The sequence below is a fragment of the Oratosquilla oratoria genome, chromosome 35 (genome assembly GCF_046742065.1).
Source record: "Oratosquilla oratoria isolate Oo_2021 chromosome 35, ASM4674206v1, whole genome shotgun sequence".
Taxonomy (NCBI): Eukaryota; Metazoa; Arthropoda; class Malacostraca; order Stomatopoda; family Squillidae; genus Oratosquilla; species Oratosquilla oratoria.
This window is the reverse complement of record NC_134811.1, coordinates 45,388,702-45,407,600: the sequence shown is the minus strand read 5'-3', so window position 1 is coordinate 45,407,600 and position 18,899 is coordinate 45,388,702. Positions and strand designations below refer to the sequence as shown.

General features: G+C 43.2%; 1 protein-coding gene across 2 annotated transcripts in view; it reads right to left on the bottom strand.

The window, feature by feature from the left end:
• Positions 1-18,899, bottom strand: part of mael (germ-plasm component protein maelstrom) — a 94,730-nt gene that overhangs the window by 48,701 nt on the left and 27,130 nt on the right. For both annotated transcript variants that reach the window (XM_076174216.1, XM_076174217.1), the window contains exons 3-6: positions 12,669-12,812; positions 11,597-11,730; positions 1,438-1,522; positions 926-1,074 (exon numbers count right to left, since the gene is read on the bottom strand). In XM_076174216.1, the coding sequence (XP_076030331.1) occupies positions 926-1,074; positions 1,438-1,522; positions 11,597-11,730; positions 12,669-12,812 (512 nt within the window). The remainder of the gene's footprint in view (positions 1-925; positions 1,075-1,437; positions 1,523-11,596; positions 11,731-12,668; positions 12,813-18,899) is intronic.

The window sequence follows — 18,899 nt, the reverse complement described above, 5'->3', positions numbered from 1 at the left end:
GAGGGGACATCCTAGGATGAGATGGATGGATAGGGTGAAGGGGGCTTTGGGGAAGAGGGGAATGTCTTGAGGAAGGATGGGAGAGGACAGAAGACAGGGGTGAATGGAGAATGGTTGTATATGGAGGATGTTGTGATGCATGAGGTGGAATGGGTGGGGGGATGAGGGGTGAGGTAGTATGTATGAGCAAAATTTGATGCAGGCCGAAGGGATTTCTCCCCATCTTCTCCTTTTCTGCATGGGGGGACAGAGAGGGGGGGTTGCTGATTTAATGAAGCGGCCTTGCTGTGGATGTGCTGTGCCTTGTGACATTGCCTCTGACCCAGGGCAGTGGACAGGGTGCAGGGATGACCCATCATCCAGGAGGTGCTAGGATAAGAGGGAGGGTGGAGGGGAGTGGAGTGTATTTAGGGATGGAATGGGTGGGAATGATTTTATGCCTTTTTCATTTTGGCTACCTCCCTTGTAAGGGGGAAAAAGCCTTGGTATGTATGTAATATAATATAATTTGTAATATAATATAATCTAAATGATTAAATCAACCAGCTGAGAATGCAGGTGTTCTCAGTGGTTGAACCTGGTTAAGCCAACTTGCCAACGGGTCAGATCACACAATAGGGGTCCCATTGAAGCTTGCTGATACCACCAAGATCTAGCATCATATAGCTAATGCATGCATGTGTGCACATTAGCATTAGCATAGAACGAATAATTGACAATCTACAAGCATTTCTTGCAACACAGTTGCCTTTTATGACATGCATGGGAAATGTGGCAGAATTCTTTTCCTCTCAACCACAGGGAATCCAGAAAAGGTATAATCACAGAAGTGGTAAAGGACAGGTTCAAGGGAATAGTATAAAGGAGGGACAGTTGTAGTAAAAATGTTGCTAACACCATGAAGAAAAAATACATATATTCTTACTTGACAAGGAATGTTGGGGTGGAAATCCATTCCACAATTCAGAATCTTGTCTTTGGCAATTGATTTGGGAATATGATAGTCTGGGAACAGCGAGTTATAAATCTCTTGGAAGAGCTGCTCAATACTATATATCTTAAAATATTCATCACCTGAAAACATAAGACATTTCATAATTAATGATAAGCAATTTTTTATTCATACACATTTTCAATTAAAGTAAAACTTTAGTTAACAAAATGCCAAGGCCCATTAAACACATTTGGCATAATCTATAGCTATCATTTTGGCTGGTTTCTTAGCTCTGGGGTGATCCCCATGCTCTCCTTCATTAGTCATGACTCAATGGGGTGGAATACTTCAGTTACATGCCTGCTTCTCAGCTGAATACATGAATCTGGCAAGTAACACAACAAAATCTAACATGTTAAAAAGGTAGATGATACTGGTATAATGGGGAAGCAAGAGAAAAGATTATAATCCATGAAGAAAGATATAATGTTAAGACAACTGACCTCCTCCATCCAACTTTTGCAAGATCGTTTCTGTATGCTCCTGTTCCTCCTCTATAGTATACAATGGTGGTACTTTGGTTCCTTCCTGTTAGGTAGATCGAAAGTCAATCATCTGGGTCTAAAGCATGGTCACATTAGAAAAACATACCATCAATTTACATGAAAATTAAACTCCCTTTCACTACAAACCAATTACTCTGGCAATGATTCAGACAGACTTCCCATAAGGAATCCTATGTGGGACAGCAGGTAATATCACCCCATACTATTCAACACATCATGTAAGACTGCATTATATACAATCATGCACACAAACAACACAACATACATTCCATAAAGAATTTGTGGGAAAACCCCGTTTTGGCCGTGGCATTCATAAATATGGATCTTTGGAGGGAGAATGAAAAATACAAAAATAAAAAATGATTCGTTAGCTAGCTTAGGTTTACGGTAGCTAGGTCTACGTTCGTATGTCACGTCCATGCCAAACTTTCGATGATCGTACATCATGGAGCGGTTTCTAGTGAAGCGAGTTAACTAAACTTTGGCTTCTAATCCACACACACACACATACAGGGCAAACTGCTTAAATGGATGGAAGACTTTTTGCAAGAAAGAAAAATGAGAGTAGTGATAAGAGACAAACACTCAAATTGTGATAATTGATTGATTGATTAATTAGAGTGGGCAAAAGCCCAGCACAGGGTCTTTAGACCATTCGTGCCATGGGATAAAATAGATAACGAGGTTAAAATATTAAATTCTAAAAATTAAAACTACAACGTTACTGTCTGATTGATTATTAAAATAACCTACGAAATATATACGAAACCTAGACATTAAGCAGCGAACTACACAAGAAGTAAGACTACTAATAAATAGGTACAACACAGTTAAAATTAAATATAGTAAAACAAATTAACGTCTTTTAAAAATCCTACAAGGGGTTGTATCATGGGTGTAGCACCAAGCATCTTACGGAGGTCAGGAGGAAGGCCCCACTTCCGCCGCCAAGGCTTGTAGTATCTGCACTTGAGCAGGAAATGACGGACGGAAAAGGGGGAGCCACACCTCATGCAAGAAGGGGGAATCCGGGGAAGAGTAAATAAAAATTCGTGAGTTACCTTTGTATGTCCAATATGTAAACGGTTTAAAAGTTTCGGATAAAAACAGTTGTGGTGGGAAAGGAGTGGCCAGCGATCTGCAGAACATTTTATGCTCCGTAGTTTTTGGTTCGTTCTGATATTGTCCCAGGCGGTGTCAAACTTTCTACGCACGCGGGAGGAGATGGTAGTGCGGATGTCGGAAAAGGGAGAGTCCCCACACGATGGTAAGGGACGGGTCGCCGCAGACTTGGCCGCCCTGTCCCCCTTCTCATTGCCAATGATACCGACGTGTCCGGGGGACCAGCAGAATCGGATTGTTTTTTCCCTGGCCGCTGTTCTCGTTAGCCACTCTTGGACCTCAGATATCACGGGGTGTGACGGAATAAAACTAGTAAGTGCTAAAATTGATGATTGAAAGTCGCTATAAATGGTAAAATCATTAAAGTCTGAATAGAAAATAAAATGCTTCAAAGCGAGTAAAATTGCGTAAAGTTCAGCCGTAAAAACAGATGAGGTGAAGGGTAATTTTGCTGTGAAAGTTTGAGATGATGTAACGGCTGCACAGCCCACACCAGCAGGAGATTTTGACCCGTCAGTATAGAGTGCGATGGAGTTGGCATGTAATTCTTTATGCTCCTCAAACGAGGCAGCAATGATGTTGGGCAGGTGCCCACTTTTTGACTGTTTCATGCGGCAGAACTCAGGAATGGGCCTGCACCAAGGCGGGGTATCAAAGTTTCTAGACTCAGACACCTTAAGGGGGCAGCCGCTTCCCTCCTCAAGTAGACGGAGCGTGCAAAGGTGTGGTGGGACTGAAGCTGATCTTTTGGTGTTGTACATATCCCTGAGTCTCACGTTATTAACCACGTCAAAAGATGGTATCTTTCTGAACAATTTGCACTTGAAGTAAAAGGAGAGTAAAAGTTGCTCCCTTCGGTTAGAGAGCGGCAAATCGCCAGAGAGGACATAGAGGGATTCAACAAGAGAGGTACGGTAGGCACCAGTACACAGTCACAAAGCCTGGTGGTGTACTGTATCGAGGGAGCGGAGGGACGTCGCACTTGCTGAGGAATAGATCTGGCACGCGTAATCCAGCCGTGATCTTATGACGGCGTGGTATAATCTGAGGAGCGAAGGCTGGTCCGCTCCCCAGTCGCGTCCAGAAACAGCCTTTAAGATGTTGAGGTGTAGCCTTTATTGATTTGGGGGCTACATTAGGCAGGATTTAGTGCGGCAAGATAAACTCTAAAGCACACCTTTTCCTTTTCTTTATTAAAAGTTGCACTTCATCACGATTTCCTTTATTTTACTGGGTCAACATGAAAAAAGATATAACCACACACATAGACTCATGTGTAACTTGCAACCAATTCAGAGGACCTGACCCAAAACAACTCAATACTATTCCTTTGTAGGAGGGTCAGTCTCCTCCAGGTAAGGCTGCTTGTGGTGAGGTATCTCTAGACGTGTGACGCTTGCATGGAAAAGGGATAGAAAGGAGAGTATCAGGGGGCGCCAGGGAGTCGGGTGAGTGTGACATTGTTCACCATGGATACGGTGTCGTATACAGAGGGCGGAGAGGGAAGATCGTCTAAGACTGAGGATGTGGCTGTTCCACGAAAGGTGCTGGTCAAAAATTACCCCCAAGAAACTTAGTCAACTGTTCATAGGGTATTGGAATGCCTCCCATGATAATATGTGGAGGAACATTCTGGCGCGGTCGTTGTTGAGGCCTGCAAAAGTGCATCGCCACCGTCTTCGATGAGGAGAATCAGCAGCCTCTGCGAGAGGCCCAGGAAGTAGCAGCATTTTCACCGCACTGAGTGCGTGTAATTGCTGTGAAAAGGTTTATGGAGGAGAAGTACAAAAGGAAGTCATCAGCGAAGAGTGAGCACTGGAGCGAAATGTCTGCTTCAGCAACCGCCTGGATTATCCCATTGATGCTGACCAAGAACAAGGTGGGGCTGATGACGCTGCCTTGGGGGACACCTTGCTCCTGGGGCTTGGGCGACGAATATGCTCCGCCGATCTTCACCCTCAGAGTTCTATCTGATATGAAAGCTCGAAGGAAGGAAAACATCTTACCCCGCACTCCCATCTCGAGGAGGCTCATCAAGATACCCCCTCTCCAAGTCGTGTCGTACGCCTTCTCTAGGTTGAAGAAGACGGTGATGGTATTCATGTTGCGCACTAGGGCATCCTGCACATGTGTCAAAAAACGGAGCAGAGGATCTAAGGTGGAGCGGTGTCGGCAAAAGCCGAACTGGTAAGGGGTGAGGTGGTCTCTACTCTCCAGGTGGTGGGTAAGTCGAAGGTTGACCATCCTCTCAAACACCTTGCATAACACACTCGTCAGGGCGATCGGCCGGTAACTAGAAGGGATCTGGTGATCCTTGCCTGGCTTGGCTATGGGGACGATCATAGACGATCACCAAGATGATGGTAAGAGATCAGAGTACCAAATCCTGTTATATATTGTCAGAAGGGTTGTGAGAGCCTCCGAAGGAAGGTGGTTAATCATGTCGACACTAATCGTGTCATCGCCTGGGCTAGTATTTGGCGTCTGGTCGATGGCGTGCTTGAGTTCGCGGAGGGAGAGGGGCAGATTGTAAGCTTCAGTGTCTGTGGGAGTGTGGTCATCAAAATTCATCACGTGGCTCCGGTAGCTGGAGTTCTCGATGTAGGGCAGTAGAGCTGGAAACACGGGAGAATGTGTGGCGAGTTCCTCGGCCACCTTGCACGGGTCTGAGACAACGGTGTCATTTATAAGGAGGGACGGCTGAGGAGATGGTATGTACCTGCCGGAAAGCTTCTTCACTCGGTTCCAAACTGACGCCGAAGGCGTCGACGTTTTAATGGTCGATACGTAGTTCTGCCATGACTTGCGCTTTGCCTCCTTCATATACTTTCGTTTGATCGCAACTGCTTTCTGGTACACCATGTTATTAGTCTCCGTCAGAAGGTCACGGAAACGGCGGTAGCAGGAACGAGCGGTGTCACAAAGCTTCCGGCAGGTGGTGTCCCACCAAGGAACAGGCGGCCTGCCAATCGGTATAGAACCGCCGGCGGCATTAAGAACAATTGAGACGAATTACCTATAAAGCTTGAATCAGGTCGTCCATGTGCAAGTCACTTAATTCGGAGCACAGCTCCCCAAAGAGTGACCAATTTGTCGCTTTCAACTTCCACCTTTGGGACTGGGAGATGGGGGGAGGAGAAACATGAGAAACTACTACCAGGTAGTGGTCGCTGCCGTGTAAATCCGTACACACCCTCCAGGAGAATCCACAAGGACTGCTAAAGTGCAGATCCCAAGATCCAGGACAGAAGTAGTGTCGAGGAAGATGTTATGATAAGTCGGGTTTTCATCGTTCATGAGGGAGACCTCGTTCTCTTCTAAAAGTTTTTCAATGGCGCGGCCCTTCTCGTTACGGGAAGAGCTATGCCATAAAGGACTGTGTGCATTCAGATCACCAAGAATAATAAATGGGGGTGGGTGTGCATCAACAAGTTCTTGAATGTCGGAAGCACGAACGCTAGAGCTTGGCGGCAGGTATAGGGAGCAGATCGTGTAGCTCTTACTAAGGATGGCCCGTACAGCGGCCGCTTGGAGAGTTGTGCGCAAAGGGATGGTAGTGTGTCGAACGCTTGCGTGGACGACTATTGCAGCACCACCCCTGCTTGGAGAACCAGGTGCAGGAACGGTACCGTAGAACCTGTAGTTCATACCTAGATTAGACTGGAGGGAAGCATAGTTTCTTGAAGACAGACAACTCCGGGGTTGTGTTCTCGGAGGAGGCACTTCAACTCCTCCCCGTTTGCACGGAGACCTCGGATGTTCCATTGGAGGAGTGTCGTGGGAGGTGAGAATTTGAAAGATTAATTAGAGTGCCGCCCCCCGATGGTGGACGGCTTAAGTTGGCCATCATGGGGTTTACGATATTCGCGTCCCATAGGAGTTTTTCGAGGTAAGATCTTGGCTCTCTGGTCTCTTTCTTTCGGTCTTTGTTCTGGAGATTTACGAGACGGATCGGGATTAGAAGGCAGTTGTTTCTTCAACGGATCTGGCGTGGTTTTGATAGGGTGAGGCTGTGTAAACTTTTTATTGGATCTGGGGGACACTAAAGGAGGAGGTTGAAGGGAGGTGTTGGAGGGCGCGGTCTTGGACGGGCGGTCGCTCGAGTCACCATCGGGCAGGGGTTGTTTCTAGGGAAGTTTCTTGCCGGAAAGGGCAGGGGAATGTTTAGGTAACAGCGGGAGTGATGGAAGGTCCAAAAGCGAAGTTGTGGAGTTGCTTGGGTTCTTCATCACAACGTCTTTGGTACCAGGAATCTCCCCATCCTGCACAGACGACGGGGTGGAGATGGATGTCATCTGGGGGAAGTCACTCATTGATGAAGAGTTGGCGCTAGATTGCGCCATTGGGGGCTGAGAGCTCAATTGTCCCGAAGAGGGGGACTTTTTTTCAAAGGATGGTGTGGGCGACCTTTGTAGGAGACTTTGATGACTTGCTGGGTTTAGAGTTGTTTCGGGGCGATCGTGACTTACTGGTTTCAGGGCGCTTCTTCGGTGATCTATCAGAAGACATCACGGGTCGAGAAGGATTAACTGGATCCAGAGTGCCAAGATCGGATGTATTTGTCAGATGTGGAGGGGGAGAAACACGCATAAGATTACCGTCGGTGACACGAGATATGATACGCTGGGAGGTCGACTGGCGTGAAGATTGAGAGGGTTGCGCGGGGACGGTCGCAGCGGATGATGTGGCATCCGGATGTGATGATGAGGGAAGGAGCGACGGGTTAGCCTTTACTGAAGTCTTCGTTGCCGATGCGTAAGACGCGGGGCGCTGACCCCCCCTGTAGGATGGCTGCCGCACCACGAAAGCTGGTTCGGTTATTGTATGCAGTTTCCGAGACCAGTCTCTGCCAGGAGTGTTCCTCACACTCCTTCAAGAATGTGCGGTGAGCGCCATTAAAAGCAGCGCAGGTTGGCGCAAGATCGCAGCATTCACCCTCAATGACGTGGGATGGTTTGGTGCAGTTGTGGTAGAGGGTAGAAGAACCACAGATCTTGGAGGAGTGACCGTACCGCAGGCAGCGGGTGCACATCCTTGGCGATTGAATGCAGGATCTAACCGTACAGCAGTGGGGTCCAATCACGATCACGTCTGGGGGATTCGGGTTGGAGAACTTTAATATTTTTAGTGGCGTTGGGACAAACTTTTGTTCTTCTGGGCTGTACTTGGACACTACATGGGTATCCAAAACGTTCTTGGGGCACATGTTAAGGAGGGTAGTGGTTGGAAGGCTACTAAGGGAAGAGTTAAAAATCTTACCCTTTGAGCCATTATAGTCATCATATGGAGAATTCTTGAGGATTCCGCTGCCATAAAAATCTCCGGATGTACCCTGGAGCATAAATCCCTGGTGGGGTCTTACCTTCACTAGGTAGGTGTTGCGACCAAAGTGCGCGAAGGTTTCTGGAGTGAGTGGAGGGTTGGCGATCATTTTGTTGATCATATTAAATATTAGGACATCGTTACTGCCCTCCTCGACAGTCACTAGGTTATACACGGGGGCTAAAGCATATGGATGGGGACGTTCAGGGAGCTCGGGGGTAAGGTTATGTATCATTAGGGACGAAGTCATCGTCTTGTTCTTCAATATTTGATATCTTTAGGATGGAACATTTTAAGATTGAATCCACGATTTTATTACCATTGAGGGCAACGCTGGCTGCAATGCATTCTGATGGAGCTAAGAAACGCACATAAAAGTTATAATTTGACTTAACATGAAGAGAGATACGTTCAACAGTACCAAAAGGAGTAACTAGCTTCATGAGCTCGAAAAAGTTTAGGAGCCTTGGGGCATGTTCGATGCCAAGGAGTCTTTTATTCGGGGTAGACGACACTGTCTTACCAGCTGTGTCAGCTGGAGCCAGATTTAGGGGGCCGGCCACCCCACTAAAAGGGGATTTTTTCATGATTGGCTGCCAAGGCCAAGTTGTGAGGATAGGGAGGACGGCACCAGGCGGAGCCTCACGCCTGGGCTAGGACTTGGATCGAAATCCTACTGCACCGGCTTACCGTGCTGCAATGCAGGCGCCCTTCGAGGTGGCATGATACCCTGCCACCAACGAACCTATTGGCAGGGACGTATTACCGTAGGATGGGTGTAGCGCCAATACTGAGAGGGGCGGTTGAAAATTTGGTCGGAGGGAGGGGACAGCAAGCGGAAGAGAAGGGGAGAGTGGAAAAGGAAGTCTAAGAGAAAGCCCTGTGTGGGAAAACAAGAGCCCCTCCCGGGGATCGGCATTAGTCGCCTCTTACGACACGCTGCCGACGTGGCGGGGGCTATATTCTATACTACACCCCCTAGCCCTAGGGGGCTCAAATTGGGATGAAGTAATAACTGGTGTTCCACAAGGAACAGTTTTGGCCCCAATAATGTTTGCTATATATATTAATGATATGGATGAAGAAATTGAAGTTTTATGAGCTTCTTTGCAGATGATGCAAAACTATTAAAAAAAGTGAACACGGAAGAAGATTGTAAATCACTACAGAGTGATCTAAATAAAGTCTGGGAATGGAGTAAGAAGTGGGAGATGGAGTTCAATACTAAAAAGTGTAGTATAATGGAATTTGGAAAAAGCAACAACAGAATAACAGGATCATATGAATTGGGAGAAGAAAGTATAAAAAAGTTGAAAATGAGAAGGACCTGGGAGTCATTGTTATGAATATATGTCACTTGAGAAACAAATAAATAAGATTTTTGGTGAAACTTATAATTTAATAAGAACATTCAAAGTGGCATTTACTACCTGGATGAAGAAATGATGAAGAAAATACTAATCACTTTGATAAGACCAAGATTGGAATATGCAGCAACAATGTGGTCACCAAGTACAAAAAAATGTATAAAAAGAAATTGAAAGAATACAAAGAGCAATTACAAAATTGGCACCAACACTCTCAAAACTATCAAATGAAGAGAGACTAGCAAAACTTGAGCTATGGACACTAGAGCAAAGAAGAGAGAGGAGATTTGATAGCTATATACAGAATCATGAAAGGCATAGAAATTATTGATAGAGAGGATCTAATAAAATGGGATGATAGAAATACAAGAGGACATGGAAAGAAAATCAAGAAAGCTATAGAAGAGATCTGAAAAAGAACAGTTTTCCTCACAGAGTAATAGACAGTTTGAACAAGTTAAGATGAGAAAGTAGTGTGTGCAAAAACAATACATGAATTTAAAAATAGTTTAGATAAAATGAGATATGAAGACGGGACACCACGAGCATAGCTCCCCTTCCCGTAAAATACAACTAGGTAAATACACATACACAAATTACAAATATTTATTCATTAAATAAAAAACCTTTATTAAATCAATTGTTAAATTGGCAATGCAATTTTCTTTATTTTGATTATTTATCTGCGAGACAGTAAAACATGAAGGTTTGTGAAGACAAACTGAAATGAATATATTTTGTCATAATTTTTTCAGTTTAAAAAGTTGCCAATTTTTACCTGATTTGCACTGAAAATAAGTGTGGTAACTTTTATTATGTTGCCAATTTGAGGGTTTTCTGAAAGCTAATAACCTGCTCCAGCTAGTCAGACTCTCAATGTCAATACATTACATTTACACACCACTTTTACTCTGATATAACTTACATGTAATAATACTAACTGTATGATCTGGACTCGCATCTCAGATCTCTTATTCTCTTCACATATTATGAGTGTGAGTGACAAAAGCAAGTGAGGAAATAAAACAATTCAACAACTGTTTGGTATTCCAAGTATAAGAAATGAAATGGAATTTGTGTCTTGCTTTGATACTTGAAAAATCACTTAGCAAAGTGATATTCCTATCAAAGAAATCAAAATCAAACAGGATTTATGCTTTAATATTTGTATGTGTACCTACTGCACTATAGTTATAGAAAATGCATTTATGAATGAATTCAGGTGTAAATGACTTCATGGAGAATGAGGAGGTTAGGAGTTTGTGGTATGGTGGGAACTGGAAAGAATCAGAATATTTGGAGGCAGTTTTGAAATGCAATTAATGTATACAAGTCTTACAAGAAGGATTTAGATTAATTCAATACCTGCATTCACTAAATAAGAGTAACTGGATCAAATCATCAAAAATTCAAAGTGCAAGAGTTAAAGAGTGAGTAAAACTGATTAAGAGAGCTAGTGTAAACTGAGCATTGAAAATGAGAAGTTGAGAACTACATGCTAATGGACTAATCAAATAATCATATAAACAGGTTTAACCTATTAGGTTGCTATAACTAGATTAATATCAAGTAATGAAAATTACATAGTGACCTTGTACTGCTACCATAGAAGACCTGCATAGTACTGTGCAGAACAGCAGAATGTCAGAAACTACTAATTTTATTCTACAAAACTCTGCAAGTGGATCTTAAACAACTTAACAAGGAAACTCAGTAATTTGCATCATATTGAAATCCATGAACTAAATTGACATGTCTGTATCAATACATTACAATAATAACCTGTAAATTTGCATGTATCTTATTCTTCCCACACCCATCCCCCTCCCCCAAAATTAAAGGCTGATTTGTATTAAAAAAAAAAAAAAAAAAAAAATCGAACCTGGAAAAGCATGGCTCTGGAAGTATAAAAAATGACTCGTGAAATTAAAAAAAGACAATTAAAAATGGCTCTGGAAGAAAAAAAAAATCCCTGGCTGTATCTTACTGCATTGCTCTGTGCACAGTGTGGTGAGGGACATGGATGACTCCTCATCCACAAGGAGTTAAGATGGGAGGGGCAATGAATGGGTTTTATGGATGTGTTGGAAGGGTGTAAGGTGGATGTATACTTTGATTTTGCCACCCTCCTTACAACAATGGAAAGGGGCTTTTGATATCCATGTACACAAGAAAGTAGGCAGCTGCAACTCTGCTGTCATGGTAGATCAACATAAAATTTATGCAGTCAATACCTCATCTGGAGGCAGATCTAGAAGAGATGGTTACTATAAATATGGACATACCTTGCCAACAAAATTAACTATATCCTGAAAGGCCCACTTATAGCCTGAGGTAGCCTGGGGATTTGTGAAGGGGAGATTGTGGGTTTTCTCAGTATGCACAACAGCCTCATACCTATACCCACGGGGAAGGTTACCTAAAATCACAAAAGTAAAAATCATATCATCATCATATTCACAACAAATACAACTACTACTACTGTTAACAACAATGTATTGAAGGCCCTTTCCCCTTTATGTGGGGTGGTTATGTCAAAGCACACACCTACATCAAATTATCTATATACCAAGAGGCTTCTTCCACTTTATATGGTAAGTGGTGAGCCAAAACCCCACTTCCATGTGTTACCTATTAGTTTCCCTTTTATCTTAGCTCCTTGCAAATGCAAATAAAACAAAAGCCACTACCACAACTCCCATCTCAGCACCTTCCATATCAAGGACTACCCCATTCTCCACTATCATGTTCGGGTCTGGAGCAATGCAATGGAATGGAATTGTTCCTCCTCAGCTGGGCCCAACAGCTAAATCTGGTTTACTCCCACTGCTTTGTCATACAGAGACCTCAATCTCCTCATATGCTCATCCATGCAGGAGCTGAGAACATCCCTTTGGGCTATATTATCCTTTCATCCATTTACATTCCTCTGTTCACTCCCATTTTCTGCACTCTCTCTTCCCTTCTTTCCATATAAAACCAATGTCTCTGTACAGAAGCATCAACTCTCGAAATATCCTACACATTGCAGCCCATATAAGAACCACAATGGAGAAAGCCAAGTCAAAGGCACATACCTACTCGCACCCATTCCACTCCCCCTCCACCACCCTTTCCTCCCTCTCATCTTAGCTCCTCATGGATGATGGGCCATTCCTATATCTCACCTACTGCCCTTGGTCAAAAGCAATGTAGCAAGACACAGTACATCCACAGCAAGGCCACTTTCACTTAATTATTAATGCTTTACATTAAAAATAAGAACTTATAATGATGAAGGAAACTACGTAAGTATACATTTGATACATTCAGAAAAGTAGTTTCCTAAAATATACATAAAATTTCACAAATACATACACTGAAAAATGTAGGATAGCTCTTTCATAATTCCAGACTCAAAGCTGAATTGCAGTAACCCAAGCTCAGCAGGAACACAGTCACCACAAATAGTTCGAACATAGTATGATGTAGTAATTATGAAAAAGCTTTTCTTCTGAAGGGCTGCAAAAAAGTGAGAATTAAACTATTTTTAAATCCATTAGTAATTTTGATGAACTTCAGTTGTACTAAATTATATTCTAATGTAATGTGATTAATGGCTGTCACATTATCACACAAGCCTGTCTAAAATCTAAGTTTGGTGGAGTAAAAAGTTTGGTGATTAGTCTTGGAATGCTTGTTTTGTGATCCGAGTGTATATGTGTTTTCATATGAATGTGTTGCAAGATGGAGGTAGTAAGCTGCAGTAGATATTGGAGTAGTATGATGCTATTTTTTTGAGTTGGTTGCACTTGAGCCATGTACTTATCTAATTGTATTTACCTGGTAGTATACAGGATCGGAGTTATCCTTAATTTCCAAATATCATATTTAGATTTAAACTTGTGTATTGTTTGAGGATGGGTCATACCAACTTCTAAGCTATTCCGTGTATCTATGCATTTATATGAATCTATATTTCTTAATTTGCTCCCATGACCTCTTAAAATCCTTCATTACATATAAAGAAGAAACTGAACCACACCATTAGGTTTCTGTGTGCATATACATTACTACCAGACACCTATCAGACATAAATCACTTACATAGAAAATGTCCGTTAGGTTTCAGCGTGCACATACACATTAGATATGTAATAAAAGGCTAAAGTACATATGTATAATGATGTACATTACATAGAAATAAGAAATTGAACCACACCGTTAGGTTTCATCGTGCACATACATTACTACCGGACACCTATCGGACATAAGTCCATTATGTAGAAAATTGTCAGTTAGGTTTCGGCATGCACATACGTTACTACCGGACACCTATCGGACATAAGTCCGTTACGTAGAATATTGTCCATTAGGTTTCAGCGGGCACATACGCATTAGATATGTAATAAAAAGCTACAGTACATGTATAATAATGTACATTACTTATAAAGAAGAAATTGAACCACGCTATTAGGTTTCGGCGTGCACATTCGTTACTACCGGACACCTATCGGACACAAGTCCGTTACATAGAAAATCGTCAGGTTTCAGCATGCACATATGTATTATATGTAATAAAAAGCTACAGTAAATATGTATAATGATGTACATTACATATAAAGAAGAAATTGAACCATACCGTTAGGTTTCGGCATGCACATACGTTACTACCGGACACCTATTGGACACAAGTCCATCATATAGAAAATTATCCATTAGGTTTCGGTGTGCACATACGTTACTACCAGACACCTATCTGACATAAGTCAGGTATGTAGAAAATTGTCCATTAGGTTTCGGCGTGCACATACGTATTAGATATGTAATAAAAAGCTACAGTACATATGTATAATGATGTACATTACATATAAAGAAGAAATTGAACCATGCCGTTAGGTTTCGGCGTGCACATACGTTATTACCGGACAACTATCAGACAAATTTTCATTTTAAGGACTTTGGTATTATTTGACCATTACTACCAGACACCTATCAGACAAATTTTCATTTTATGGACTTTGTCCTGTGACTGTTATTACCGGACACTTATTGGACAAATTTTCATTTTATGGACTTCGTCCAGAGTTTCACTGTTACTACCAGACACTTTTTTTTGTCTGCTAAATCGAAAGTCTGCAAATTCAAGGGTCTGCTAAATTGAGGGTTGAGTGTAAATATATCCTGAAGGATTACAGACATATTATAAAAAGAAAGACAATGGAACAAGAAACTTATAATAAATAATTTAAACACAAGAGAAATGTTCCCAGTCACAAAACAAATACATGTAATGAGACATAAAAAAAGGGGGGGATTCCACTTGTACCACACAAGAATTGGTTATACTCAATTTTGTTGAGGCGGAACAAGGCTTATCCTGCATTTGGCAGTGGGGGAGCTGGTGGGGGAGCAGCAGGTAGAAGGGTGGAAACTATGTCAATGCAAGCATCTTGGTGGCTGCCTTTAACCCCTTCCATATGGTGCCGCACACATAGGCGTTATGAGGAGCAAGTGGATTCGCGATGCTGCCATATCAGCGTCTTCATTATATTTATTGTAGTCACCCCTGTGTTTTTACATTCTCCCTAATCTGCTCTTAATCCCATTCTCTGTGGTTTTCAAAATTCACAGGTGAAAGAGAGAACGATCGATATAAGCCGTGACTATATTTTATGATGCGAGTATTATTACGACACGTCGTACGGCTGGCATTGGCTGCTGCCCGTGAGATTTAAGTCCCGTAGCGAAGTGGTTAAGCAGTAGGTGGAGTGGGTGGGGCTTTGTCATGAACCTCATCAGCAGTTCACTGTAGGTTTCGAGTCCGGCTCAAAAACAGGTCAGAACCAACAACCCATTGGAGCTGTTAACAAGTCATGGTGACAGGAGGGGGGGGGGGGGGTGATAGGTCATTTACGAGTGTCTTCAAATGGTCTTGGTTTCGAGGTGACAATATTGATGGTGGTGACCAGTGACTATGACATCCCCCCTCCAGAGGTCCAGCATAAAAGGGGTGGAGCTGGGCTAGAGGTTTTTAGTCATGGGGCGCTATTTGGGTGTCTGCTCCTCTAAAGACAGCATCCATCAGGATGTTGTCTACGCCCTTGATCTGACTCATCCAGAAGTTAAAGGCTCGGAGTTGGAGAGCCCACCGAAGAATGCATTGGTTGGTGAGTATGGTCTTTTCGATAAATATAAGAGGGTTATGGTCACTCTAGACAACAATTGTGTGTCCAGGATAGCTTAAATAACACTCAAAATGCTTGAAGGCAGAGACGAGGGCCAAGGCTTCTTTTTCCACTGTGGAGTAGGAGCACTGGTAGGGGAGTACTTTGGCTGAGTAATGGCTAATCAGATGAAGAGTGGGGGAGTGGTCATCAACTTGAAGAAGGAAACCTCCTATCCCCTCTCTGGAGGCGTCTATTTGGAGGACGAAGGGGCGCGAGTAGTCAGGACTCCAAAGAACAGGCTCAGTGCTTAGGAAGCACTGAAGGGCTTTAACCTCTTCAGTACGGGCCTTAAATCTCGCGGGCAGCAGCCGCTGCCAGCCGTACGACGTGTCGTAATAATACTCACATCATAAAATATAGTCACCGCTTATATCGTTCTCTCTTTCACCCATGAATTTTGATAACCATAGAAAATGTGATTAAAGACAGTTTAGAGAGTATGTCATTACGCAGGGGCAACTACAATAAATAGAATCAAGACGCCGATATGGCAGCCTCGCATATCCACTTGCTCCTCATGGCGCCTACGTATGCGGCACCGTATGGATGGTGTTAAAGGATTCTTGGCAGGTGGTGGACCAGACAAACTTCTCTTTAGGGCTGGTCAGGGCTGTGAGGGGGGCCGCTATTGCCGAGAAGTTGTGGAAAAACAATGGTAGAATCTCGTCATCCCCAAAAACCTTTGGAGCGATTTCTGGTTGTCTGGGACAGGGAAGTTGAGGATGGTCTGTATGTTGGCCATCTTGGGTCAGCAAAGCCTGTGGCCAACCACATGCCCTAGGTAGGTGACCGTAGCTCTGCCAAACTCTGATTTGGATAAGTTGGCCATGAATTCTGTGGTGGAGAGGCAATCTAGAAGGGAGTTTAGTCTGGTGAGGTGGTCTTCCCATGAATCTACCAAAACAAGAACATCGTCAATATAGGTAAGTGTTACCTAGTCCAGAGATGGTATGATTGATGGCCCGCTGAAAGGTGGCAGGAGCGTTATACTGGCTAAAAGGGGGGGACCAGATACTTATACAGTCCAAGAGAGGTTGGTTATGAAGGAGGAGAGTTTCAGCTTCAGGAGTCAGTTTGATCTGGTGGTACCCCTTGATTAGGCTTATCTTGGAGATGAAGCAGAACCTCCCTACCCAGTCAACTTGAGTGTCAATATGGGGTAAGGAGTAACGGTCCTTAACTGTAGCTGCATTCAGTCTATAGAAGTCCACGCAGTCTCCAACTTCAGTTTTCCTTGGGGACCAGCATAGTAGGGGATGCCCAGGAAGAGGAGCTTGGTTCTGCCAGTCAATGTTCCACCAGGTAGTCCACCTCAGTTTTCATAATTTTCAATTTGTGGGGGTTAAGATGATAAGAGGCCTGGTGAATAGAAGTGTTAGGAAGAAGTTTTATGTCATGTTCGACCATAGTACACAACCCTGGGTGGTCTGCAAAGACTGTAGGATGTTTCTGGAATAGTAGGGTTAGATCCTCTTGCTGTTTTTGGTTCAAGTGGCAAGGAATGAGGATGGGTTCAGAGGAGGGAGGAGTTGAATTGGAGAATGGTGGGATCATTATTTTGTACTGGGGGGAATTAATTCACATTGTGGGTTTTGGTTACAATGAATAGGTCTTGGGGAGTTATCAGCAGGTTGTCTCCTCAGGTGTTCTTTCATCAGATTCACACGAACTAGTTTGTAGTCTTTTTGCCTGTCAGGAGTAAGAACAACATAGCTGAGTTTATTAAGATGGTGGGAAACTATATAGGGACCTTGAAACTTGTGAGTGAGGGGAGCTCCAGGTATGGACAGATACAGGAGTACCTCATCACCGAGTTTGAAGGTTCGAACTTTTTTTTTTTTTTTTTTGGGTCAAAATGGGTTTTCATTTTCACTTGAGATGCAGCAAGTTCTCTAAGGCAATGTTTTGGACTACTTTCAGTCTGTGTTTTAATTTATCAATATATTGGTTCACTGTCTACGATGTTAGAGGGGTTTCTTGACACCACTGTTCCTTAAAGGGTCCTCTTATTTGGCAACCATACAGCAGCTCCAAGGGAGAGAACCCTAACGAGAACTGTACGGTTTCCCTTACAGCAAATAACATGAGGGGTAGTCCTTCATCCCAATCAGAAGGTGAATTTAAACAAAATTTTCAAAGCATGGCCTCGAGTGTCTGATGGAACTGTTCAAGAGTGCCCTGAGTTTAAGAATGATAAATGGTGGATAGGGTTTGGGTAATGCCTAACTTTTAGTACACTGATAAAAAGGTCATTGGTGAAGTTTGTTCCTCTGTCAGATTAGATCTCTTTGGGTAGACCCACTCGAGTGAAAAAGTTTAGCAGGGCTACGATTTCAGCATTAATTTTCTTCAGAGGAAAAGCTTCGGGGTACCTAACAACCAGACACATTCCAGTGAGGATGTATTGATTTCCTTTCTTTGTCTTGGGCCATGGTCCCACACAGTCAATAATCACCTTTTCAAAGGGCTCACCAGAAACAGGGATGGGGTTCAGAGGGGCTTGTGGGATTTTCTGGTTAGATTTTTCTACCATCTGGCAAGTATGGCAGGTTCCTAACATAATCAGTGACGGTCTACTTTAGACTGGGCCAGAAGAAATGCTCATTGATTTGATCTTAGGTCTTGCAAATACTTAGATGTCCTCCAGAATGAGTGATCTGGATGATACTGGGTTGGATAGAGAGAGGGATGAGAATTTGGCATCGTTTGGCCCAAGTATCAAGATTACAACAGAAAAGAGGTTTGGTTACTCTCATCAGGATTCCCTTTTGGTAGTAGAATCCAGGGAAGTGGTAAACTTTTCTTTGGGAATCGACTGCTACTTTATGGAAGTCTTGGAGGGTGGTATCCTCGAGTTGAGCTCTTGATAGGTTTTCAGAGGATATGATTTGGTTAGGAAGGTCAAAGATACTGGGCATAGAGGGATCTACAGGCCAATTTTGTGAGCGACTGACCACACAGAGGAAAAATCTCAGGATGCAAGTGGTCTTCTACAAGAGTAGGGCTTAGGTCACAGGGAGGATTTATGATCTTGGGAGGAAGGACTACTGGGGAGCGGGCGAGATTGTTGCCAAGGATGAGTTCAACTCCTGGAATAGGCAGGGGTTTGTGCCAGATACCAAATTCTACTTCCTTTTGGAATAAATTACACTTAAGTTTCATGAACTGAACTGAGGACAGATCACTTATGGTTACTTTGTGTCCTGAGACTCTGTTCCCAATCTTGGGTAGAGCAGATATGATGATAATGGACTGAGCAGCACCAGCATCTCTAAGAATAGTAATGAGGAGGAAGGGACAGTTTCTTGAGAGGGTTTCACCTTGTGATTTGAAATCTTGAAAACGGGTCTTTCTGGGATTGAGAACCAGTTTTTACAATG